This window comes from Dichotomopilus funicola, assembly GCF_033296635.1.
Source record: "Dichotomopilus funicola strain CBS 141.50 unplaced genomic scaffold C8A04scaffold_79, whole genome shotgun sequence".
NCBI lineage: Eukaryota > Fungi > Ascomycota > Sordariomycetes > Sordariales > Chaetomiaceae > Dichotomopilus > Dichotomopilus funicola.
Window position 1 is genome coordinate 59,759 of NW_026944100.1, and position 21,806 is coordinate 81,564.

The 21,806-nt window shown below is 55.2% G+C and overlaps 6 protein-coding genes and 2 non-coding genes across 8 annotated transcripts; 5 read left to right on the forward strand and 3 right to left on the reverse strand.

Moving 5' to 3' along the window:
• Window positions 1-1,606: 1,606 nt before the first annotated feature.
• Window positions 1,607-3,282, forward strand: C8A04DRAFT_39929 (uncharacterized protein; the record flags this gene model as incomplete). Its single annotated transcript, XM_062784762.1, has 4 exons — window positions 1,607-1,693; window positions 1,770-2,359; window positions 2,411-2,701; window positions 2,754-3,282. 4 exons carry the CDS (start codon window positions 1,607-1,609, stop codon window positions 3,280-3,282), a joined length of 1,497 nt encoding a protein of 498 aa, XP_062633771.1.
• A 538-nt stretch (window positions 3,283-3,820) lies between these two features.
• C8A04DRAFT_39930 (Prefoldin) lies at window positions 3,821-5,105 on the reverse strand (the record flags this gene model as incomplete). The annotated part of the gene is made up of 5 exons (XM_062784763.1): window positions 3,821-3,903; window positions 4,314-4,431; window positions 4,502-4,611; window positions 4,728-4,889; window positions 5,066-5,105. The coding sequence occupies 5 exons, from the start codon at window positions 5,103-5,105 to the stop codon at window positions 3,821-3,823; spliced, it is 513 nt and encodes a 170-aa protein (XP_062633772.1).
• A 659-nt stretch (window positions 5,106-5,764) lies between these two features.
• On the forward strand, window positions 5,765-7,784 carry C8A04DRAFT_14984 (uncharacterized protein; the record flags this gene model as incomplete). The annotated part of the gene is made up of 4 exons (XM_062778318.1): window positions 5,765-5,968; window positions 6,053-6,541; window positions 6,625-6,814; window positions 6,877-7,784. 4 exons carry the CDS (start codon window positions 5,765-5,767, stop codon window positions 7,782-7,784), a joined length of 1,791 nt encoding a protein of 596 aa, XP_062633773.1.
• Window positions 7,785-8,317: 533 nt separating this feature from the next.
• Window positions 8,318-10,432, forward strand: C8A04DRAFT_39932 (RNA exonuclease 1; the record flags this gene model as incomplete). Its single annotated transcript, XM_062784764.1, has 1 exon — window positions 8,318-10,432. One exon carries the CDS (start codon window positions 8,318-8,320, stop codon window positions 10,430-10,432), a length of 2,115 nt encoding a protein of 704 aa, XP_062633774.1.
• Window positions 10,433-11,555: 1,123 nt separating this feature from the next.
• On the reverse strand, window positions 11,556-13,617 carry C8A04DRAFT_32076 (uncharacterized protein; the record flags this gene model as incomplete). Its single annotated transcript, XM_062781969.1, has 2 exons — window positions 11,556-13,346; window positions 13,450-13,617. The coding sequence occupies 2 exons, from the start codon at window positions 13,615-13,617 to the stop codon at window positions 11,556-11,558; spliced, it is 1,959 nt and encodes a 652-aa protein (XP_062633775.1).
• A 905-nt stretch (window positions 13,618-14,522) lies between these two features.
• Window positions 14,523-17,645, reverse strand: C8A04DRAFT_32077 (uncharacterized protein; the record flags this gene model as incomplete). Its single annotated transcript, XM_062781970.1, has 5 exons — window positions 14,523-15,021; window positions 15,124-15,256; window positions 15,335-15,431; window positions 15,512-15,755; window positions 17,527-17,645. The coding sequence occupies 5 exons, from the start codon at window positions 17,643-17,645 to the stop codon at window positions 14,523-14,525; spliced, it is 1,092 nt and encodes a 363-aa protein (XP_062633776.1).
• C8A04DRAFT_t129 lies at window positions 16,174-16,258 on the forward strand. The gene has a single exon. It is a non-coding gene; the product is annotated as a tRNA-Ala (tRNA).
• C8A04DRAFT_t130 lies at window positions 16,269-16,340 on the forward strand. Its single transcript has one exon. It is a non-coding gene; the product is annotated as a tRNA-Gly (tRNA).
• Window positions 17,646-21,806: the final 4,161 nt, after the last annotated feature.

Genomic DNA, 21,806 nt, shown 5'->3' on the forward strand with positions numbered 1-21,806 from the left:
TTTTTGCAAGCATCACAAACACGACCGTTTGTCCTGTTTGTTCGGCCGCACCATCCCGTAGGTTTACCTGCCCCCTCGGCTACATGCTGCCGACTAGTCGATACGGTATCACAGCTAATATTCTTTTCCAAGAGTTCGACCGTCCCTCGCCTTCGCTTTTTTTCGTGTTCTTTTTTTCCTTAAAAAAAGAACACCACGATGGCCAGAAACGGCCGCCGCGGTGGGGGGGCCAAGCCCCCCCAGAATCCGACGCCGCGGACTAGGTGCGCATTTCGCGACTATTTTTCGTCTTTGCGTTTGCTTTTCTGTTTCGACGTTTTATCTACCGTTGGCTTCTTTTCCCTGCGTTCTTCGCGTTGCTTTTTTGTCTGCCGCGACTGGTTTGGTCGACCCAAGGAGGGGCTCAAAGCTCCGACCGAGGGGAATGTCGCTTTTGGCCGAACAAATTTGCATTTTCGCGCGTTTTGCTTTTCTCTTCCTATCTTCTGTTCTTTTGCCTTTGTGTTGCTATCGACTGTATCTCTCAGCGTTTTCTGCTTCAGCAATTCTCTTCTACGAGGGCCGTATTCTGTCCAGACAAACGGGCCCGTTTGAAGACGAGTTTGCAACACAAGTTTTGTTTTGCTCTTCATTTCGCTGCTTTTATCCCACATACCTTATTCCCAACACGTAACTAACCAGCATCAACCAGGGCGACTGCGTTCTCCGGTCCCTTTCCCGCTCCTCCCTCCGGGCCTGATGCCCGCTCTCCCCACCTTCGTGGTCTCCCGACCACCACCACCAACACTCCGGCCGGCGTCAACCCGGTCAATCGCGGACCTGACCCCCGCCCCCAGCCCGAGTAAGTCCACAAAGAGATCTTTCAGGCCTTATCTCCTCCCCTACACCTGTGCCTTTCTCTCACGGCCTTTGTACTGCCCTCTTTGTGGCGTTTCCTCCCCTGTGCAGCGTTGCTTGCCCGGTGGCTGTGGTGTTTACCCTTGGTGGGAGGCTGTCGGCGCGCCGATAGCTATCCTAACCAAGACGGATACATTCCGGCGCCGACATCTGCACTTCCGGGTCCGGCGTGCATTGACGGCATGATGGTCGTGGACCCGCGTGGTCCTCGCTTTATGCTTGCCCTAGCCCTCACTGCCCAAGCAGAGCCACGCGGGAGAATTCTTGTTATTTCTCCGCCTCGTCGCTTCCTTCTCTTCCCTTCTCAATTTTCTTTCTTTTCTCAAACTCCCAGGAACTTCGGTTCCTGGGATGGCTTTGAGAACTTTGCATTTCTTGCGCTCGGCTTCCAGGTTCATGCTTTCTATTTTATATGGTTGGCCTTTGTAACTGATACACATTTCAATCTTTTCAGCAACGCTGCGCGCAAGGCAGCTGGTGCCGCGGCCCGGTAAGTCGCTCTTTCTCCATCTTCCCTGCGGAGCTCTGGATCTCCGGCTTCAATTTTGCATCGCTCTTTCTCTTCCCACCACACATTTTCACTAACTCCGGCGGCAGCAGCCGCCCAGGCGGTTCGCAGACCAAGGCCTCTGCGCAGCCGAACCCAAGCCTTTCTGTGCCGGTTCGATCCTCCGTTCATAGCGGAGGATTGATCACCTCACAGGGAGCCATGGACGACGCCGCCAGAAGAAAGGTGTTTACGTCGGGAGCGGACCAGTTGGTCCGCGTGGGCCCTGCGCCCAGGCTTTTTGTTTCGGTAATTGCCTTCTCTCTTTCACGAATTTATCCAAGGAAAACCGTCGTTTAATTAATCAATCGGTTCAATCGCGCAGGTGTGTGTGTCGTGGCCCGCTGCCAAGCGCGGCTTCAAGGACGTCGACCCCGCGGACGGGGACATCAAGAGACTCCTCTCGCACCTGGCGGGGGAGCACAAGGCCGTCATCCGGGCGGAGGAGACCGACTCGTCGGTCATGATCACCGTCAAGACGACCAACCGGCCAACGGCCCAAAAGATCATCAAGACCCTGCGGGGCACGCTCCTCTACCAGGCCGGCGAGGGTGATATGTGGCGCACCAAGCTGCTATTCAATCCTCCCGCCGATGGTGGTCGCCCTCTCGTCGCCGTCCTCGAGCCTGTCGACGGCACCACGGGCCGCAAGATCTTGACCGCCGCGCCCAAGCAGCTCGCCGAGTCGGTCGGTACTACTTCGCCCTCGGGCGAGTACAAGGAGGAGCTCGTCAAAGTCCTCGACGGCAAGGCCAACGTCATGCGACACACCACGGCTGGCATGAGAATGAAGGTCCAATTCGGGACCGTCATTCTGAACCAGTGGAGGAAGGACAAGACTGAGTACACCTTTGCCGAGTTGGAGACGCTCTTGCAGCGTGCCGGCCCCCGTGGCACCGCCCAGATGCAGAATCTGTAAGTTTCCCTTCGTTTCGCTTGGTTATAATTCACTAACGCCGCTTGTAGGGTGAGCGAGTCCTCCGCTCGGGCTCTCATCAAGTGGCTCACGCCCTCCAACCCCGAGCTGCCTGAGCTTTTGACCGGTTTCCTCAAGGACGGCGACCCGCAGCGTTCTTATTCCATCATGATGGACACCAAGAACTTGCACATTGAGGCCACGTTTGAGCCCGTCTATGGCCAAAAGAGTCTAGATAGAAACGGCAACAAAGGCTCAAAATATGCCCTCGGTCCGCTCAGCACGTACCCTTTGGAGAAGCAACTGGAGGCCGCTGAGATCATCACCGTGTGCCCAGACAGGTAAGCCGACCCAAGAGTTTGGACAATGTTCATCAATGCTGACGAAATGTAGCACTTACGACTGGACTCTGGAGATTCGCAAGACGGCGGTCGCTGAGAAAGACAACAAGACTTTGCCGCCTTTTACCGTGGGCGAGCTCCAGCGGCACATCAAGTTTACCGGCGAGTTCTTGGATCAAGGGTTTCCCAATTTCGGCATGGCTGATCACTTCCTCCGCCAACACGACGTCAAGAACATTCACGGAAAAACGTCTCTGAAGTACACGCTCGGTTTCAAGTACATCCTGGAAGTCAATCTGTTCCACCGCTGGGTGGCCAAGCAGCCGGGTCAAGGTGCCGGCGCCACCGCCACCACCACGACCGCTGCCGTTCTTCTGTACAGCGATGATTGGGAGTACCAGATGCGCGCTGAACCGTCCGGTAATCGTGACTGGAAGGATACCTTTGCCGAGCAGTTTCTGGAGTACTTCCCTGATGATCCGGCTCCTGGTGGCGATGCGGTCGATTCAAGAGGTCATTTCCTGCAGTGGGTCGACTTCATTCGCAAGGCCTTGGGCAGCGACGACAGCAAGAAAGATTAACTCTCCAGCGATGGTGCCTCAAAGACCGCAACGGTGGAAATGGAGTGGCCATGGGGTTAGGAAGGATTTTCTCGGGATGCTTTACAGTTCCCTTCTTCCATTCTTTGGTCGCGACGGGGGTACTATCAATTGGAAGGATTGGGTCCTTGCCTGTGTTATTACTTTTCCCTCTCAAGTTGACGCGGCAAGGTTGCGCAAGTTGTATGGGAGTTGACCAAGCGCGAAGCTTTTATTTGGATGTAATGATGGACGATTGTAACGAATATTATGAAGGATCGAAGGGTTACCTGATTGAGCTTCTCATGGAAGCACATTCGCTCGGAGGTTTACTTGACTGACTTTCTAATGAAAGCACATTAAGTCCGTATTTGGTTCTCAACTCGACGTGACACGTGATTTTATACATAGTCCATTTCTTCAACAAACGGCACATGATCTGATTCAGTATCCTGAAGGGGTGATTGCTGGAGGTGTGATCCCAGGAGGCATGACCAAGAGCTTTGGTTTTAATCGGTTTATCTAAGATGGATTGTGTATATCATGCGGCCGATGCCGCTTGCCCGGCTGATGGGCCTGCCCCTGCCCCTGCTCCTCCTTGTGCGATGACCTTTTGTCGCAGGACTGGAGGGTGGGGATGTTGGAGTTAGTAAGGTGTTGGTTTAGTGGTAAAAGCTGTGTAGGAGAAGAGATAGGAGATGTGGGGGGAACATGATGAGAAGGGAGATGGGAACTGGGAGATGATGAAAGGGGAGATGATAAGAAAAGGGGGTTTGAAGTGCGTTGAAGGAGTCAGCTTCCCCGCCAGCCGATTCGGAAGGTTGTGCAACAGATATTTCTAGAGCACGCCTCGTTGTAGTAAGAGAGTAGGCGTGGGAATGGGAGATGGAGGTTATGTGATGAGGGATGGTATAGTAGGTAGGGCGAGAAGGGGAAAGGAAAAGAAACCAAAAGAACATGAAAGCTGGAAATGTGTGGAGTAGAAGGGAGGAGGGAAGAGGGGGGTGGGAGTGAGAAAATAAATAAAAATTGACCTTCTTCTACCACACGCAGGTTGTTGGTCTTGGCCTGGACGATCCCCTCGAGCCCTTGAATATTGGCGGCGAGTTCTTTGACTTTGGCGTCGTAGAAGGTCGTGGCGGATTTTGTGTCCTTTTTTGAGAGAGGGTCTGTTGTTAGTGTGTGTGGCTAGGAATATGGGAGGCGGATGAGACAGATATACCTTTTCTACGTAGAAGCCCGTCCCTACATCGACAAGTACCCGGTCCGGATCGGCCAGGTTACCCTTGACATAGAGTGAGGATGTAAGCGGGACGAGGATGGATTTGGATTCTGTCGTTTATTAGTCACGCCTCATCCCAAACTCCATCCATATCATATCAATGATAGGACCCAACGAGCCACCACAACTCCCCAACTGAGTGACGCAAACACTAGGGGAAACGCACTATCGAAAGACGACGACCCCGACTGAACGACGCGCAGGCACTCCTTGAACTTGGCCTGGGCTGCGGCAAGCTGGGCGTATGAGTTGGAGAGGTGTTCGACTTCGCCGTCGAGCTGCTTCTTGACGGCGCTTAGTTGCTGGGCGGTGAGCGTGGCGAGGTCGACTGGGGGGTGTTAGCTTGGTCTCTTAAGTGAGATCATTTGATGGGAGAAGGATGTATGAGAGGTATGAAAGGTGGCTGTGGTGGGGTATTGCGCTGAGCTGCGTTGTAGCTCTGGATTTGTTTGACTGCCGCCATTGCGCGGGTCATCGCGGGGAAAATAAATGAAATAAACTGACCGCCTTCGCCTTGCTGTTGTTGACCACCACGACTGGCCATCTTCGAGGTTCCGATACTTGTCCTGGATAGTTCTGGTCCAGGGCTGCTAGGAGGGTAAATTCTAGGACTTTATTAAAACCTAGGGGTTCAACCAAAGAAACAGGCTGCTGCCCCGCCAAGAACGCCGTGGTGTGCAAGGTGGGGTTGTTTGCAGCGAGTGCGGGGGGTTTCCAGGGCATTTTTCGCTGTGGGCAGACGACAGCTTTGGTGGGGTTGTGCAGGAAGCGAGGGTACAGGTATGCATTTACGGAGGGTGTTGATGTGCTTCCCTGGGTCAGTCAGTGTGATCAAGAAGATTATGATGATGCAGTGAGGTTAGAAATAGCGCTAATGAGTAAAACGGAGCAATATTATATTTTGTTAAAGTTTTGTTTTTGCAAATGTACGTCTCATGAGGCTTTTGCTTGGGACAACGGCTGCAGAACAACCCGATAAATCTGGTGAGCCCCACACAGGACTTACTTTCTCACTCTCAAGTTCACAACCAAAAAGTTCTACAACGTAAGCAGGGATCTTTTTGGATCCAGTCCCAACTTTTATGTCACAATAGCTATAAAACCGCCCATCTCACGTTACCGCCGCTTCCACCTCCCTACTCATTCCCACTCCACGTCATCCATCAACCCGCCTTCAAAAACCAAGCTCAAAAAGACAAGAAAATGCCCCCCTCACTCCCCCCCAACATCCGCATCCACCACGATGTCACCACCTCCCGCAGCAGCGGCGGCAACCACCGCTCCCTCCTAGCCACAACCACCTTCCAACCCGGCGACCGCATCGCCACCTTCTCCGACCCCCTCCTCGCTCTTCCCGACGGCGCTACCATGCGCTCCGCATGTAACTACTGTCTCCGTCCTGCCTCTGTATCATCATCCTCTGGATCCTCATCATTGTCATCCTTCCAACCTAAGCCCTACCAGCCCCCTGAGAAGAATCACTTCCACCAGCCTTCGCCTTCAGCTTTAGCCTCGGCCTCCCAGAAGCAGGAGCAACAGAAACAGCAGCAGAAGGAGCTGAAAGCTTGCACAGCCTGCAAAGCAGCAGTCTACTGCAACCCCGTTTGTCAACGCGCCCACTGGAAAGCCGGCCACCGAGGCGAGTGTGCCATGTTTAAGCGAGTAAAGGAAAGTGCGGGGCAGGACTGGATACCGACGCCTGTGAGGGCTGTTGCGCTTGTTTTGATGGCTACGGCTGCTGCTGGGTCTGAGAAGGGGGAGGGGAAAGGGAAAGAGAAAGATGAGGAGAGGGCGAGGCGGTTTAGGGAGGCTTTTGGGTTTGATGAGAAAGGGGAAGGGTTAGAGGGGAATGTGGAGGGGTTTAAGAGGGATGCGGAAGGGTGGCGGGATGTGGAGATGATGGGTACGGCGGCGGTGGTGTATAGTGGGTTGAAGCCTGAGGAGGAGGTGGTGGAGAAGGCGAAGGAGGTTTTGTGTATGGTGAGTGCCCTAACGCTATATTCTGCTTCTTCTCCTAGGTTGGTTTGGCTTGGTTTGGTTTGAGACGGAAACTGACAAGACAGATCCAAACGAATGCGTTCAACCGGCTGGATCCGGACACGGGCACGGCAGGGATATTTTTGGATGCTGGGTTGGCAATGGTGAATCATTCGTGTGTGCCGAACGCGTTTATCGGGTTTGAGAAGCGGGCAGCGGTGTTGCGGGCGGAACGGCCAATCCAGGAGGGCGAGGAGATCACTATCTCGTATATTGGTATGTATTCTTACTTTCTCCCTCTCAATACGCTTCTCCATGCGGGAAACATCCGCTAACAGTACCAGACACCGCCCTCCCCAAAGCAGCCCGCTACGAAGCCCTCCGACAATACCACTTCCAATGCCACTGCCCGCGCTGCACCGACGACCTCGACGTCTACCAAGTCTGCCAAACCTCCCCCCCAGCCGTCATCCGCCTCAACACCTTCAGCCTCCAAACCGACCTCACCAAACTGCGCCACCCAGCCATCGACACCCCCCGCAAAGTCTCCCAATCCGAAATCGAAACCATCCACAAACAATGGCTCGCCCTCCCCCCCGCAGCAAGCGACGACGAAAAAGACCACCTCAAGCTCGCCCAAGCCCGCTGGGCCCTCTGCCAGCCTCTAATCCAAGCCAAAATGTGGGCCATCGAGCCTTTACCCACCACCATCCTCGAACTGGCCACGCGCTGGCAGACCAGCTACCACATGGTCGTCTACGCGCTGCCACTGATGTGTTTCCTCGCGCTCGAATGCGACCCCATCAAACTCGTCGCGCCCTTCCTGCGCTGGCGGGTAAAAGGTGTGCTAGCCATCGTCAAATTGCTCATGGTGACAGGGGAATTCACAGCCAGCGGGGAGCTCGCGAACCGGTGTACACATGAGGGGATTCTGGGCACGTTGGCGATGGCGGACCAGGTGAGTATGTGTGAGGCGCTGTTGCGGTTGGTGGTGTATCAGGGAGGGGTGGGGGCGTCGGAGGAGTGGGAGGTGATGAGGGAGGCGAGGGAGTTGTTGGCTGATTTGGAGACTTTGCGGGGGAGGGAGCAGGAGTCGAGGTTGGTGAGGTTGTGGGCGAGGGATTGGGAGGATGTGGAGGGGGGTGCGTTTGTGGAGGAGATGGTGTTGAGGCCGGTGAGGACGTTGGCGGGGTTTGCGGTGGAGGGGTTGGAGGCGATGGTGGGGGGGAAGAGCTTGGAGGGGTGATTGTTTTAAGAGATATAGATGGCTTGGGAATGTGAGAGAGAATATGGATGTTGGAGAAAACAACCGATCTCGGGTGTGGCATTCCAATGGAAAGCCTAAAAGGCAGTCTCATGGTCCATTTCCTATACTTAAAACGACTGAGAAAACCTGGGTGGTCACCCGCGCTACATAACAACAGGATCGTCTTGTAGTAGACAGATTTCCTTGTCATTTTGGAAGCATTTATCTGCCCAGGAATGACAGATACTCTGTAGTTGATGAATTCGATGTGGGCTATCAAGGTCCTCGCCCAAAGCGGCTAGCGCGGTGCCCCACCAAATATTTACGACCCCTAGTTTCGTCGCACAGTAACTTTTACACCATAATTACCGTACGAATAACTTTCTTACTTCAACCTTCCATCTCGTCCTCAATATCCTGTTGCGCTCAAGCAACAACCCCTCGTTCGACCCAATTGACGTTGTCCACCAACGCTCCGTCCAATCATGGGAAAGAACAGGAAAAAGGGCTCAACCCGCGGCGTCGCAGCCGCCATGGCGACATTCACGACGGACGCCAGCAACGAGGAACCGATAGTCCATCCCTCGAACGGTTCGACCTCAAGCCAATCCACAGGCAGCCTGAAGCGGTCCAGCCCGCACGACGACAACGAGGACGGCGACGGCAACGGCGAATGGCAGACCATTGAGCACGGCCGACCAGTCAAGAAGAAACACAAAAAGATCCCCGGCGCCAGGTCGAACCGCTACCCGGGCATCGACTTCTCGCAGCAGCACGCGCGGCTGCAGGCCAAGATCAACGTCTCCAACCTGCGCGATCTGATCCTGTACATCTTCGCCGACGGCCCGGCGCCGCAATGGGTCTCGGTCAAGCACCGGCCTGAGTTCCGCAAGATTGTCACGATCATGGTGCCGGGCTTGGAAGAGACTATGTTCCGGCCGGATGTCGATTTCGCGACGTATAATAATGATAATAGTAATAATACCGACAACAACAACAACCGGGAGGTGGCGCCGCCCGACGACTACTACCCGCGCGAGCTCACCAAGGAAGGGCTGCCCGAAGCGTTGCGGCCGTTTGCGGATATGTTCCCGCTGTTGTGGCCCGTCAGGGCGCCCGGCGACGACAAGTACGGGAAACTGCACTCGCCCGTGCAGGCCATGCTCACGGTGCCCGCGAAGGAGAAAAAAGCCGGCGTCAAGCCCGTGTCGGACCCGCACGGGTGGAAGGATGTGAGGACGCGGATCACCGAGTTTCTGGCCACGCCCGAAGAGCTGGTCGAGAACGGGTTTCCCAAGCACCCGGCCTTCCTGCGGGGCGGAGAGCGGGATTCGTTCCGCGATCCAGAGGGCTGGGTTCATACGCGGGTTGAGTCGTTAACGGATGGGGACGTTCCCGAGGCCGAGATCGAGCAGGGCAGCATCACGGCCGGCCGCCGGATCTTGGCGCTCGACTGCGAGATGTGCATGACGGGGGAGGCCGAGTATTCGCTCACCCGTATCAGCCTGGTCGCCTGGGACGGCGAGGTGGTGCTGGACGAGCTCGTCAAACCGGACAAGCCCATCATCAACTACGTCACGCAGTTCTCAGGCATCACCAAAGAGATGCTCGACCCCGTCACCACCACCCTCAAGGACATCCAAACCAAACTCCTCGACACCCTCGACCGCCACGCCATCCTCGTCGGCCACTCCCTTGACTCCGACCTCAAAGCCATGAAACTCGCCCACCCCTTCATCGTCGACACCTCCCTCCTCTTCCCCCACCCGCGCGGACCCCCTCTCAAATCTTCCCTCAAATTCCTCGCCCTCAAGTACCTCAACCGCGAAGTCCAAAAGGGCGACGGCACCATCCACGGCCACGACAGCATCGAAGACGCCAAGACCTGTCTCGACCTCGTCAAGAAAAAATGCGAAAAGGGCAAAGCCTGGGCGGCCGGCGAGAACCAAGGCGAGAACCTCTTCAAGCGTCTCGCCCGGGCAGGCACCGCCTACCGCGCCACCGCCGGTCCACAAGCCACAGGCGGTGTATCCAACGGCAAGACCAGCGCCGCCATCGACTGGGGCGACGCCACGCGCAGTGCGTGCAATGCAGCGACCGTCACCATCTCCTGCTCGTCTGACGCAGAGGTCGAAGCGGGTATCATCCGCGCCGTGCAGGGCGACCCAGACGGTCTGGAAGTACCTGGCGGGGGTGTCGATTTCGTCTGGGCCCGCATGCGCGAACTCGAAGCCCTCCAGGGCTGGTGGAATCGAAACAAACTCACTGACCCTTTGTCTTCGGGCGCACCACCACCCGTTGTGAACCCTAACCCTACCACACCACCCCCCGACTCCGACTCCCCAACCTCCCCCCCCTTATCATCATCATCCCCCCTCAACACCGCCCTCCAAACCCTCACAACCCGCCTCCAAAAAATCCACGCCGCCCTCCCCCCCTGCACAGCATTCATCCTCCTCAGCGGCACCGGTGATCCGCGGGAGATGAGTCGACTGCAGGCGGTGCAGCAACAGTTTCGGAAGGAGTATAATAGTCCTGATAGTAAATGGGATCGGTTGAGTGTGCAGTGGACTGACGTGGAGGAGCAGGCGTTGAGACGGGCGGTTAGGGTGGCGAGGGCGGGGGTGGGGTTTGTTGGTGTTAAATAGATTTCTTCTCTCATGACAGACTGGGGATTTTGGGGGGTACTAAGTGTATGTGTTATTCTAGCTCGATCGAGGGGTGGTGGATATTCTCTGTCGGTTATATATCAAGCGGAACGGACAATGTGATGGGATGGGATGGGATGTACTAGATCATGTACTGATATCACTGGTCTTTACCAGGATCACTGACAGATCAAGACCTCTGCGGTCACACACCTGGTTAGAGTAGACTAGACCCTGAGGCGGGAAGACGGAGTCAATCCTGCCATACATGAACAAGACACAAAATGTCAGTCCAGAGAAATACAACCACATCTTCTGACCGCTGACCATGCGAGCCTTCCTTATAAATGGCCCATCGCGTTGAACACACACATTCAATACATTACATAATACACCATCCGACACGATAGCACGCAGCACTTCACCCAACCATAGATAGCCCACAAACCAGACCATACCGCTCAAATCGTCAATTCCCATCTATCTATCCTACCCGCTTCGTGTGTTATATATATCTGCTCACTTTTCTTCTTTGAAGAAAGCATCTCGCGTGGTATAGGGATTTATTAGGGTGCCCCTCTCCTGTATCTGCATCTCCTGCGTCTGGATCTCCTGCGTCTGGATCTCCTGCAGTTGGATCTCCTGCAGTTGGATCTCCTGCAGTTGGATCTCCTGCATCTGATTTGCCTCCAGGCCCAGTGCTTCGGCTTTCCTCGTGGGCTTGATGGCTGACTTCTTGGGCTACTTTGACGCCTCTGATTCATTTCCGTAAGCGTGTCCAGCCGGGATGCAAGTTTTCGTATCGTTTTCTTCCTGATCTTCCACCAGGTCGAGGCTGTTGCTCGTTGGTGTTCGTCGGCCCAGAGCAAAAAGGAGAGGAGAAGGGGGAAAAAAAGAAAGAAAAACACATCAGAAAACCACCCTCCGTTCCCGGATCTTCCCATTCCCTTTCAAATGCCAGACCATATCCCCACTATCCCCCGTCCCATTTTTATGTGTCTCTCCTTCATCATCATCAAGTATCCCCTCTTCCATGCCCAGCGCCACGCCCACTGCCATGTTCGCTGCCACTGTTATTGCCATCATCGCCCGCCCTGAATCACCTCCCCCGTCACCTCCCCCGTCAAAAATCAAACTCCCCCCTAAACACCCCCGGATCCACACCAACCACCACCTTCTCCGCCAAATCCCGCCTACCCATCTGCGTAAACACCCTTCTTAGCGTATCATACAACGTCGTGCTCCTATTCTGCGTAGTCATCGCCTCAATCCGCGCATCCAACCCCTCCGCACCACCCTCCCCAGCACCACCACCAAGCAACTCACGCGCCTTCTCCCTTCCGCTAGTCTCCACACTCTTGTGCATATCCAGCGAAGCCAGCAAGTGACCCGCCGCCTCGGCGTGACAGCCAATATTAATACACGAGACGCCGAGGTTGTAGCGGGCGCGGACAAAGTTCGGGTGCATGGACAGCGCCTTCTCGTAGGCGGCGATGGCCTCCTCGGAGCGGCCCGAGTTGGCCAGCGTGGCGCCGAGGCGGTTCCAGAGCAGGTGGACTTGCTCCCGCTGGTTGGAGGTGCCGAGCTCGGAGGAGTGGAGGGCTGCTTGGAAGCAGTCGACTGCTTTGTCGTATTGCTCTGCGCCGTAGAAAAGGACGCCCAGGCCGACTTGCACGTCGGGGTCCATGTGGTCGCCGTCGGGGGCGAGGCGGGCCGCGGCGAGGAAGAGTTGTGTGATGCGCTGCTGGAGCTGGGCGCGGTCGGTGAAGCCCATCTCGGCGGCTGCGGAGAGTTCCGTCGGCGCGATGATGGCTGGGTATTTGACTGAGAGCCAGCGCTCGAGGGTGCGGTAGGCGGTGCTGTCGTAGCCTTCGTTGGTGTAGGACACCGCGAGCGCCATGAGCGCGGGGAGGTTGTTGGGGTCCAGCTTGAGCGCGTGCTCGAGCGCCCGGATCGCCGCCTCTTCCTTCTCGTTCTGCGCCTGCGCGCTGCCGAGGTACACCCACGCGTCGACGTGGTCTGGGTTCTTTTGCACGGCCGCTTCGAACGCGAGCGCCGCCATCGAGAGGTTGCCGCCCTCGTTCATGATCCGCACACCTTCGTCGAACGGGTTCGGCTGGTTCTGGAACAGGTTCTCCTCCTCGAACATGTAGTCCTGGATGACCGGGTCCGCGCCGTACCGGCCGCTAAGCCCCCAGTCATTGAGGTTGTCGTTGTTCATGTACGAGCTGTCAAACTTGGCAAAGCTCTCCTCCACGTCGTCCAGGTTCTTCAGCTCGTCCTGCTCCGCCTGGATGCCGCGCCATATCGATTCCAGGTCGCCGTAGCCCGTCTCCGAGTGCATCAGCTTCTCATCCATCTCGTTCAGCTCCGGCTCCATCGCCAGCGCCTCGTCCTTCGCCTCGGTCTGCTGCTTGTCCTGCAGCTCCATGTGTCGGAATTGCTCCTCCCACTTGGCCTCGTCTAACTCCACCACCTTTCCCTTGCCCTTGCCCTCCATCTCTTGCTGCGGCGGCTGCTGGTGTGCCATCTGCATCTGCGGCCCACCGTACATCGGCTGGAACATCGGGCGCTGCTGCATCATGTTGAAGCCCATGCCGCCGCCCATCATCATCGGCCGCTGTGCCTGTCCCATCATGCCGCTGCTGCTGGCCCCCGGTGCCGTCGACCCGTTCATCTGCTGGAACTTGGCGAACTCATCCGGGCTAAACTGTGTCCCTGCGGGCGCGTTGAAGGCGGCTTCCATCGCGGCCTGTGCGTCGGGAGGGGCCCAGCCAGGCCCCATTGGCGAGCCGGATCGAGCGCGTAGGTGGACGCCGTGGTTGTGGTCGAGATGCACTTGGCCCATCGGTCCTTGTTGTTCCATCGGCATCTCGGGCAGCCCCGCGGACTGGTGGAGGAAGCCATTCATCATCTGCCGGGGAGTTGTCAGCATGTTTTGTTCTTTGTTTTCGCCTCTAAGCAGAAAACATGTTTTGCTTCTGCATATTCTTTGAAGCCGGGTGTTTGGAACGCACCTCATCTTGGGGAGCATTGTGAGCAGCGCTCCGGAAACCACCGGCCGCTGCGTTGCCTCTGCCCACGAGCCGATCATGCTGCAAACTCTTGTCGTCCTGAACGTGTTTCGTAAACTGGCTGAGCGGGTTGCCCGCTGTCGAGCATTCGGCGCCTCCAAGGAAAGACATGGCGGATGACGGAGAAGGCTTGAAAAAAAGAAAGAAAAAGAAAACTAAGTTATCGAAGTAAGGAGTCGAAAGGTCGATGTCGCAAGGAAAAAACGAGTTACAACACTCGGACAAGGAGGGGTCTTCGGTGCGGCGGAGGAGGGGCTGACAAATAAACAAAGGCACCTGAAGTAAAAAGTAGAAAGAATTGAAGGATTGTGTGCCGGATACAGTGACTATAAACGAAGCCCACAAGTAGGAAAAGGTTGGGTTCAGATAAGGCAGCAGCCCGTCGATTCAGCTGCTGTCTGGATAAGGCGAAAATGCAGGAGCATGGACAGATCGGAATGGGTTGTTTGTGTTGGAGTTGGGAACCCGTTCGTTGTTGGCCGCCCTGGAATTGGAGGTTTGGTTGACGTCGGGCCGCCACTTGGGCACGTTGCCGAGGCTGCAGGGGCTTCTGCCCCCCATTTTCCGGGGCCGGCGGCCACTGGGGACACAGAAGCGCCCACTTAGCCGCCCCACCTTTGGACATGTGGACGGCTCACCTTGGTGGGTCGCCTCGTTCGGTCAACAACACAACCACCAGCCGACACACGACCTACAAGGGGAACCCTAGGGAAAGCGGGAAATCCTGAACCAGAAATGGAACCGAGGCGGCCGGATGGGAGATGTTCAGTTGATTCTACAGTTACAACAGCTATGCTTCTCGTGGTCAAAGGGGCTTAAAAAAAGGACGCCGGGAACGTCATTTTTACAAATTACACTGTACACATGCCCGGTCCCTCATCGTGATCCATACCCCGTACCCATATCCCATACCCCATCCCATACCCACAGCTGGTTGTATGGTTCCCATCGTACAAGCGTCCGTAAGTCGTCAAACACTCTGCGGCTATCACGTTCCCCAAGAGTTATTCTATCCCTTAAAATTCGTTGCCATAGTCGTTCCTGTCGTTGTCCTGGCGGTTGTCGAACGATTGCCTGCGGTTGTCTGATTGGTTGGGGCGGCGGTCCTGCCGGGCATAACCGTTCGCATAGTCGAAACGCAGGGTGCGGTCACCGAGCATGGTGCCCTGGAGCTTGTTCATGGCTTCCATAGCATCTTCCACCGTCTCGAAGTCGGCGTGGGCAAAGCCACGCGGCCAGCCTGTGGTACGGTCGACCGCCACACGCACATCCTTGACGTTAGTCATGTCCCGGAAGATACGGTTCAGCTCGACGTCGGTCGTCTCGTAGGGGATATTGCCGATGAAGAGCTGCTTGGTCGGCGAGTTCGTCGGCCCCCGGTTCGTCCTCAGGGGCCTGGTCGTGCTGGCATCCCGCGGGACGCAAGTGACGCGCCTGCCGTGCCAGAACGAGCCGTTGACCCCCTCGGCAGCCTCCTTCATTTGCTCCTCCGTCTCGAAGCTCACGAAGCCATAACTACGCAAAAAAGACGTCAGCGATCACGGCTAACTGAGCACCCTCAAATGAACTGCCGATGGGAAGCAAAAAAGGACGGAGAAAGAAATGATTTCAACTTACCCCTTGCTCAATCCACGCGGGTCGCGCGCGATGTGGGCCTGAGTAACCTTTCCATACTTCTCAAAGGCCTTCAGGATGTGTTCCTCAGTAAGCTCGAAAACAATGTTGCGGATGAAGCAGGTCTTGGCCGGATCTGTCGCGCCACTCGCCATTAGCATCCCGACTGCCCCTTCATAAAGCGCCAAAGAACAACGCCGCCGTTACTGCTCACCATTGATAAAGCTGTCCCTAACCGGGGGCGGGGTGCCAAACCGGGGGGTCTCCTGCGACGCCTCCTGAATATCTTCCCCAGTCTGGCCCAGGCTCTCCTACATACCAAACCAAACGTTAACAAATATCCCAAGCAGGCGTGTACAGTCAAACCTCACAAACGACTTCAACTACTCACCTCGCGGGCCTCAGCAGCCTCAACAGGCTCAGCAGCCTCAGCAGCCTCTTCTGCGGGGTACTTCTGCTCCTCGTTGGCCTGGCGCATGGTTTGCGAAAAGAAGCGGAGGGCCTGCGGCGAGGCGCACTTCACGGCGCTGCGTTGGACACTGGCGCGAGCGGTAAAGGGGCTAGTGCGAGCCGCCGTCGAGGCGGACCTCGAGGCCGAAAGGGCCGACCTCAGAGCGGCGCGGCGAAAGGACTGCCTACATTTTTTTGCATTGTGTCAGTAAGGTACACAGGGAAAATGACAATGGGCTAAGTTGGAAAAGAAAATAAACTAAGCCAAGGTGGTGAACGAACATTGTGACGATGTTTTCGAGTATCCTGGACAACAATTGAAAAGAGGGGGTATGCAGATGCTGTGATCTGGGTCGGTTCTCGCGAAAAGTGGTATTGCTCCAAAAAGTCGCCCACACAAATTGTTCATCGGGATGGCTCGCGGCTTTGGTTCTGAAATTTCCTGCAGAGGTCGCATGAGTGGCTTATCTTATCTCCCACCCCCCCCACTTCACGAGTCCCCACCAAAAAGTGAAAAACGCCGCACCGCGGCAACCCTGCAGCCCCTCCATTCCTGCCCCTCACATGTCCCAGATCCGTCGCGAATCCACAACAAATTGCCTCGGGCGTGTGGCTCAGTTGGTAGAGCGTTCGCTTAGCATGCTTCGACGTATGCGAAAGGTCCTGGGTTCGATTCCCAGCTCGTCCACACTCTTTAGGCGCCAATGGTCTAGTGGTTAGGATTCAACCCTTCCAAGGTTGAGGGGGGGGTTCGATTCCCTCTTGGCGCAAGTCCCTTTCGTGGGTGACTTGTACTTTTGTCTCTTATTGCTTGGTTGCTCCTTTTTTTGCTGCTACGATTTCTGTTCATATCGTGGGGAGTATCACCATATGGCGGGCAATATCCAAGTGTTTCTATTTTACTTGCTTCACCACACTCGAATTTCTCAGTGCCCGCTTCATATCTCCAAGTGAGAAGCATAGATATCAAATGTATTAACCTTCGACGTTGAGACAAACGTCGGGCTAAATTTTGACAAGCCCCTGGTTCCCTCAGGCGCCTTAAGAGTCGACGAGAATGGTAGTGATGTCCCGGGGAGAGCCCAGTTCGGTTGTTCCTTCCCACTGTAAGATTCTTCCTTAGCATAGGGACAACAGTGATCGGAAATACACCCTCCACGGCACCAATCAGAGTATGAACATTAAGAGGAATGTTTACCCGTCAAGTCTAATTTGTGTTTAGGGGGGGGAATACTGCATTTACCTCGTGATTGTTAGTAGCGGGCGAGGGGCAATCCCCTTAGCTTTGGGCATTCTTGATATTGTGGTATCTCATCCTTACAATCAAAAATAAGAGCCACATCCACCTGGCTCGCCAAGTTCTCCCAGTCTGGAGTTTTTAATGGCAGTTGACTTGAACATGTGATGTCAACTGTGTGTTCTTAACCACCTTCGAGGTTAACAAGGCGAAAACGTGAGACCGTTGGTCGTAGAGAGAAGAATAAAGCCGATATATATGGTTAGAATACTAGGTATGGAAGCCTAATTAACAGACCGTCAGCAAGGCAACTTTTCAACTTCGCCGTTACTCCATACCAATTACTTTTAAACAATACTTCCGACATGTATCCACCAACTTTCCCCCCAACTCTCTTCTATCTACATACCCCCCATGTTTTACTTGAAGCAGATAGAACAACAAACACAAGTGTAACATCCCTTTCACCACTTCGGCAAACATGTCCCCCCTCCCCATCCGAGTAACCGAGCCCGATATATCCGTTCTTCGAGGACACCAAGCCGGCCGGCCGATCGGCCGATCGGGCTCTTCGAAGCCCGCCGGATCGCCATGTGGCTCTTTAGACATCCGTCAAAAAGTGAGGTGTGTGTCCGATGTAACCATGGCCACGCGCCCCGATTTAGGGGCGGACAAGTTACAAGACACGAGGAGAGAGTGACGATGGCCTGTTGACTTACGCCCGAGAGAAAGAAAGCGTGACGGTGGTGTTGAACGTGTCATCTGTGGCCTGGGAGGTATGTCCGGTGTTTGTAACTTTGGTGTTTGTGCCTGATGATACCTGTGTAGGGAGATCCATGGTCATCTCGGGCGAGTTGTCTGATACTAAGGAACCTCTGACTGAGTCATGTGTGGTTTCGTATGTGCAAACCCTCAAGACACTGTAGACAACAAGAAGAAAGGAAAGGACCGGTAGAAGACATCGAAGGGGAAGAGACAAGGGGCGGATGCCGAACAGGTCAAGCCTAGTAGATGTGTCCTACCCTGAGTGAAACTCCACGGGGCAAGGCAAACCACCCACTGACAACCTCGAGGGGAAGAAAGTCTCTCCAAGGTCCTTTCCCGTGCTGCGGTGATACTCCTTCTGTAAACAAGCTACACAAAGAGCACGTAACACCGAGCCACGATAGGTCTGTCACTGCATGCTCGTGTCCCAGGAGATGCTCGTGGGTCTCTGGACACAATACGTGTACAAGTACCCATGTGCTGAAACCCAGCATGCGAATTTGGTCTGCGAAGAACGCCTCATTGACGCCAGTCGGTCCCAGCGCACTGGAATCAGGGGTTCATCAGAGGCGGAGAGGGCCAGGGGGGGTTCAACAGTCGTGATACCTTCCAGGTATGGTTGGTGACAAGGGTAGTTTTCGTGAACTAGCCTTTTCTAGAAGGATGCAAGTATGGCCGGTTCTGTTGGTGTCGCAAAGGCACAATGAGTTACTCGCCAGAGCCATCACCACAAAAAAGCAAGAAAACAGAGGTAGATGCAGGCCCGAGGGCGGCAAGCAACCGAAGGGGGAGGGTATCGTCAAAGCGGGCCAGCGGTAGACGAGCTGCGGGGAGTTAGATGCAAGGCACAGAACACGGAAAGTTAAATGCTTCTTCGCTGCGGTGTGAGTGGACTGTGGTGTAAGTGGGAAGCGCTTCAGCCGCATTTTTGACGACGCTGTCGTCAAAGGTTTGTCAAGGGTTTGCTAGTCCGACATCCTTGAGGACAATGCCTCCGACGGGGGTCGGGGAGGGCCTGCTGCAGACGCGTGGATGGGCGCCTGCCCACTCATAATCGCCGCCGAGGTGGCGGGCGCGTGGTCTTCACCCCGACTTGTCGTTCTCGAATGCAGAAAAGTGTAACACTTGGTTATGTACTTCTACTATGGAATGTTGTTCGTGATAGGATAAGAGCATGTTTTGTCCACCCATGCTCTTGCTTTGTGTAACGGTGCAGTACTCGTCAGGCGTTGAACACAAAGGAAAAGAAAGAAAAGGGTGACGCCATGATGAAGTTGTTTGTAGACGAGAAGACGGCAACTTTTGCCTGTGACGAGCTACTAGTACATATACAGTAACTAGATGGCCGGGGCCGTTGTCCACGGGGCCGGGCGCAATGACCGATTGTATTCGGCCGCGACCCCTGGCGTACCCGACACTCAGGATCTTTGACTCCTGGTACAATCTGGCTGGTGTCGAAGAGATGGCAAAACTCCAGTGCGACAAAGATAATTAGCGGCCGCTTCGGTCCCGTCATGGAGGCGTACGAATTCGAGTGCAGCATCGATCTGGTCCCCGAATCGGGGATACCCGCCCGAGGACACCAGAAAACATGCCATTAGGAGCCGCTGTCCGGCCGATGGGTTTGTGACGAGTTCTGGGGATGCGCGTAGCCGGCTGCCAGGGCAAACCATTGACAATGCCCGCGGGTTGGGGATTCAGCCGACCGCTTACACGCAAGGCCAAACATCTAGTGTACGAATAAGCCCGCACGGATGTCCTGCTAACGTTAAACGAAGTTGAGAACCGAAGGTGATGGATGTTCCCGATCGGCGACAGGCGTTAATTGCTCTTATCGTGTTTTTCCTCATCCAGAATCCTTTACATGTTCTGTGTAACACCACGCCGTGAAATTCGAGTTCGGTACCCAGCTCATCTAGAGTGTTGCCCCGCTAGAGCCACCGGGACAGGTAGCGTGGCGCGTTTGTGCGTTTCCTCGTGTTACACCTTTTCATCGGCAAAGGGGGGTTGTGATGTCGAGCCAACTCGACTGCAATGAGGTGTTCAGTGCCAACATCGAGCCCACCTCGACAGAGGAGAACCTGTTCTTCAAAGTAAGAGCTCTCGCGATCGCGAGTGGGCCATGGCCCGGATTACGCTCCGCCGAGTCGTCGGACCTCAGACAACAGCGGGGCGGAAGGGTATCTGGTTGGCGGCGGTGGTCTGGCGTGGTCTGTGCAAGTGGCGAGACAACGTTGCTTCTAGTTTCCAAATAAAAATCCCAGGCGCATCAGGCCACCGGCATTGGGTTGCTTCAAGGTTAATTGCATGCCCAGCGGCAGAACCACAGTTCGTTCGCGGCGGCTCGAATGCCTAGTGGGGCGCGGATGCTGCAGCGGGCTGCCGCTCCAATTACCCGACTCGGGAAACTGAAGAAAAAAAGAGGTCGTTAAATTCTGAGAAAATACATTCGCAACCTTCCCGTGCAGAAGAAAGAAAACTCTCTCGGCTCACAATGATCATTGTGAAATTTTTCTCAAATGCATGACCGTTTCCTTTTACTACTTGGGGAGTAGTCAGATGGTTCAGATAAGGAATATCGATCTACCATTTTGTTGTAGAATCTCGAGCCATCTGGAGTAGCGTCCGCTGGACTCGGAAAATCCCACGCTGCCTCAAGAAAGCTGCGAGACAAAGGAGTGGGGCGATCTGCCACGCTCCCTGAAGCCTTGGCTGCGCCGGTGATTCGATATTTCGCCGAAATTTGGGCAGTGGCATGGCATCTCGACGACACGTGCCTTGCCCGCGGACCTGCCAATCGTCTTCCGCAGCAGCAGAATGTGGAATGTGAGCGTGCTGAGTGGGGTCGGGATCTGTTGTCACTCGGCGCTAGCGCGGATTTTGCATCCCCGGATCGCTCACGCCCCGGCCCATGCGACGAGGCAGCATCGGAAAGAGGTACCGGGTACCTTGCGTCGCTGCTGTGAAGCCGGAGTGCTGAGTTACGATTTGCGGAAGGATTTCGCTTCGTGGGCAAAACACCGACCTTCCCAATCCCATTTCGGTGATGGCCATCCACGCCATCCCCGCGACCTTCGGTGTATTTTTGAAAAACCTCGCGACTCGTCAATTGATTTGCGTGATACCCCGCCTTGAGACTTGGGGGCTTGATCTGATCCTAAAATGCGGCCCCCAGAATTGACGGGTTGAGCAGTCTCATCTCGGACTTGCTTCGCTGCCTAGGCGAGAGACGCCGAGACGATGCCGGAGAGCTTCCGAGGTGGGCTTGGTGATGTGTCGTCCGGTAATGTATGTAAGTGAAATCGGCGACGAGAAACGTTATTGAATTGCCGTCGTTGCGCTTGATGCCTATCGTATCTCTTCTTGGGCAGTGTATTCCGGTGCGGAGGGTGCTTGAGATGGGCGAGTTACGAGGACAAGCCGAGGCCTCACTATTGAACGCCTCGCGGCGGCAAGCCCACCTGCGCTAGCCACCGAGTTACAAGGGGAGGAATATGGATTGTGCAAGATCGGTATCAGAACTAGAGAACGCTCTCTAGGTATCACAAACTGTACGGAAGGGGCGTCGGAACGTCAAGGCGTTCTTTCACAAGTCGCTTCCCGTCGCCGGTTAACGGACTACTATGTGGACTTTGCAGCAACCTAAGGTTAACAAGAGCAACAGGGAAAAGAAGAACAGGGAACGGGGGCTAAGTTGTTTCGGTTGCCACTTGCCAAATATCGGAGTTAACCACCGCTAGAAATTCGGTCGTTGATATTGAGGCAGGAATGACCAACTTGGACCTTCCCTGAAGAAAACTGCTCGAGTGAAGTGAGGGACAGGAAGGTACAAGCCACAACAACCAGGGGCATAGGAATAGAGGAGACAACTGGTACTCGCGCTTGTCATGATAGGAAGGAAATCGCTGGTAAAGATGGATTAGCCTTGGATAAGGCACTGTGCAGCATTTGACTGTGATGCATTGCGTCGAGGCCGGAGTGCCGCGGACCGGAAGCAATTTTCCCACCGAGTCTCGCGGCTGGGGCCTCTCAATGCAGATGAGACAAGCGCAGCCGCTGTCGGTCCTTCCCCTCCCCCGCATTCGAGATTATGGTTTCTAGGTGTTTTCAGCCGCCACTTACCAACGTTGGGTACTGTGAGGTATCACTTATTCTCCTTTTTAGACACAGCGCCACGGGGGACACTGGAAGACTCGTTCTCACAAACCGCTTTATTGAAATGCTTCACAAAGCA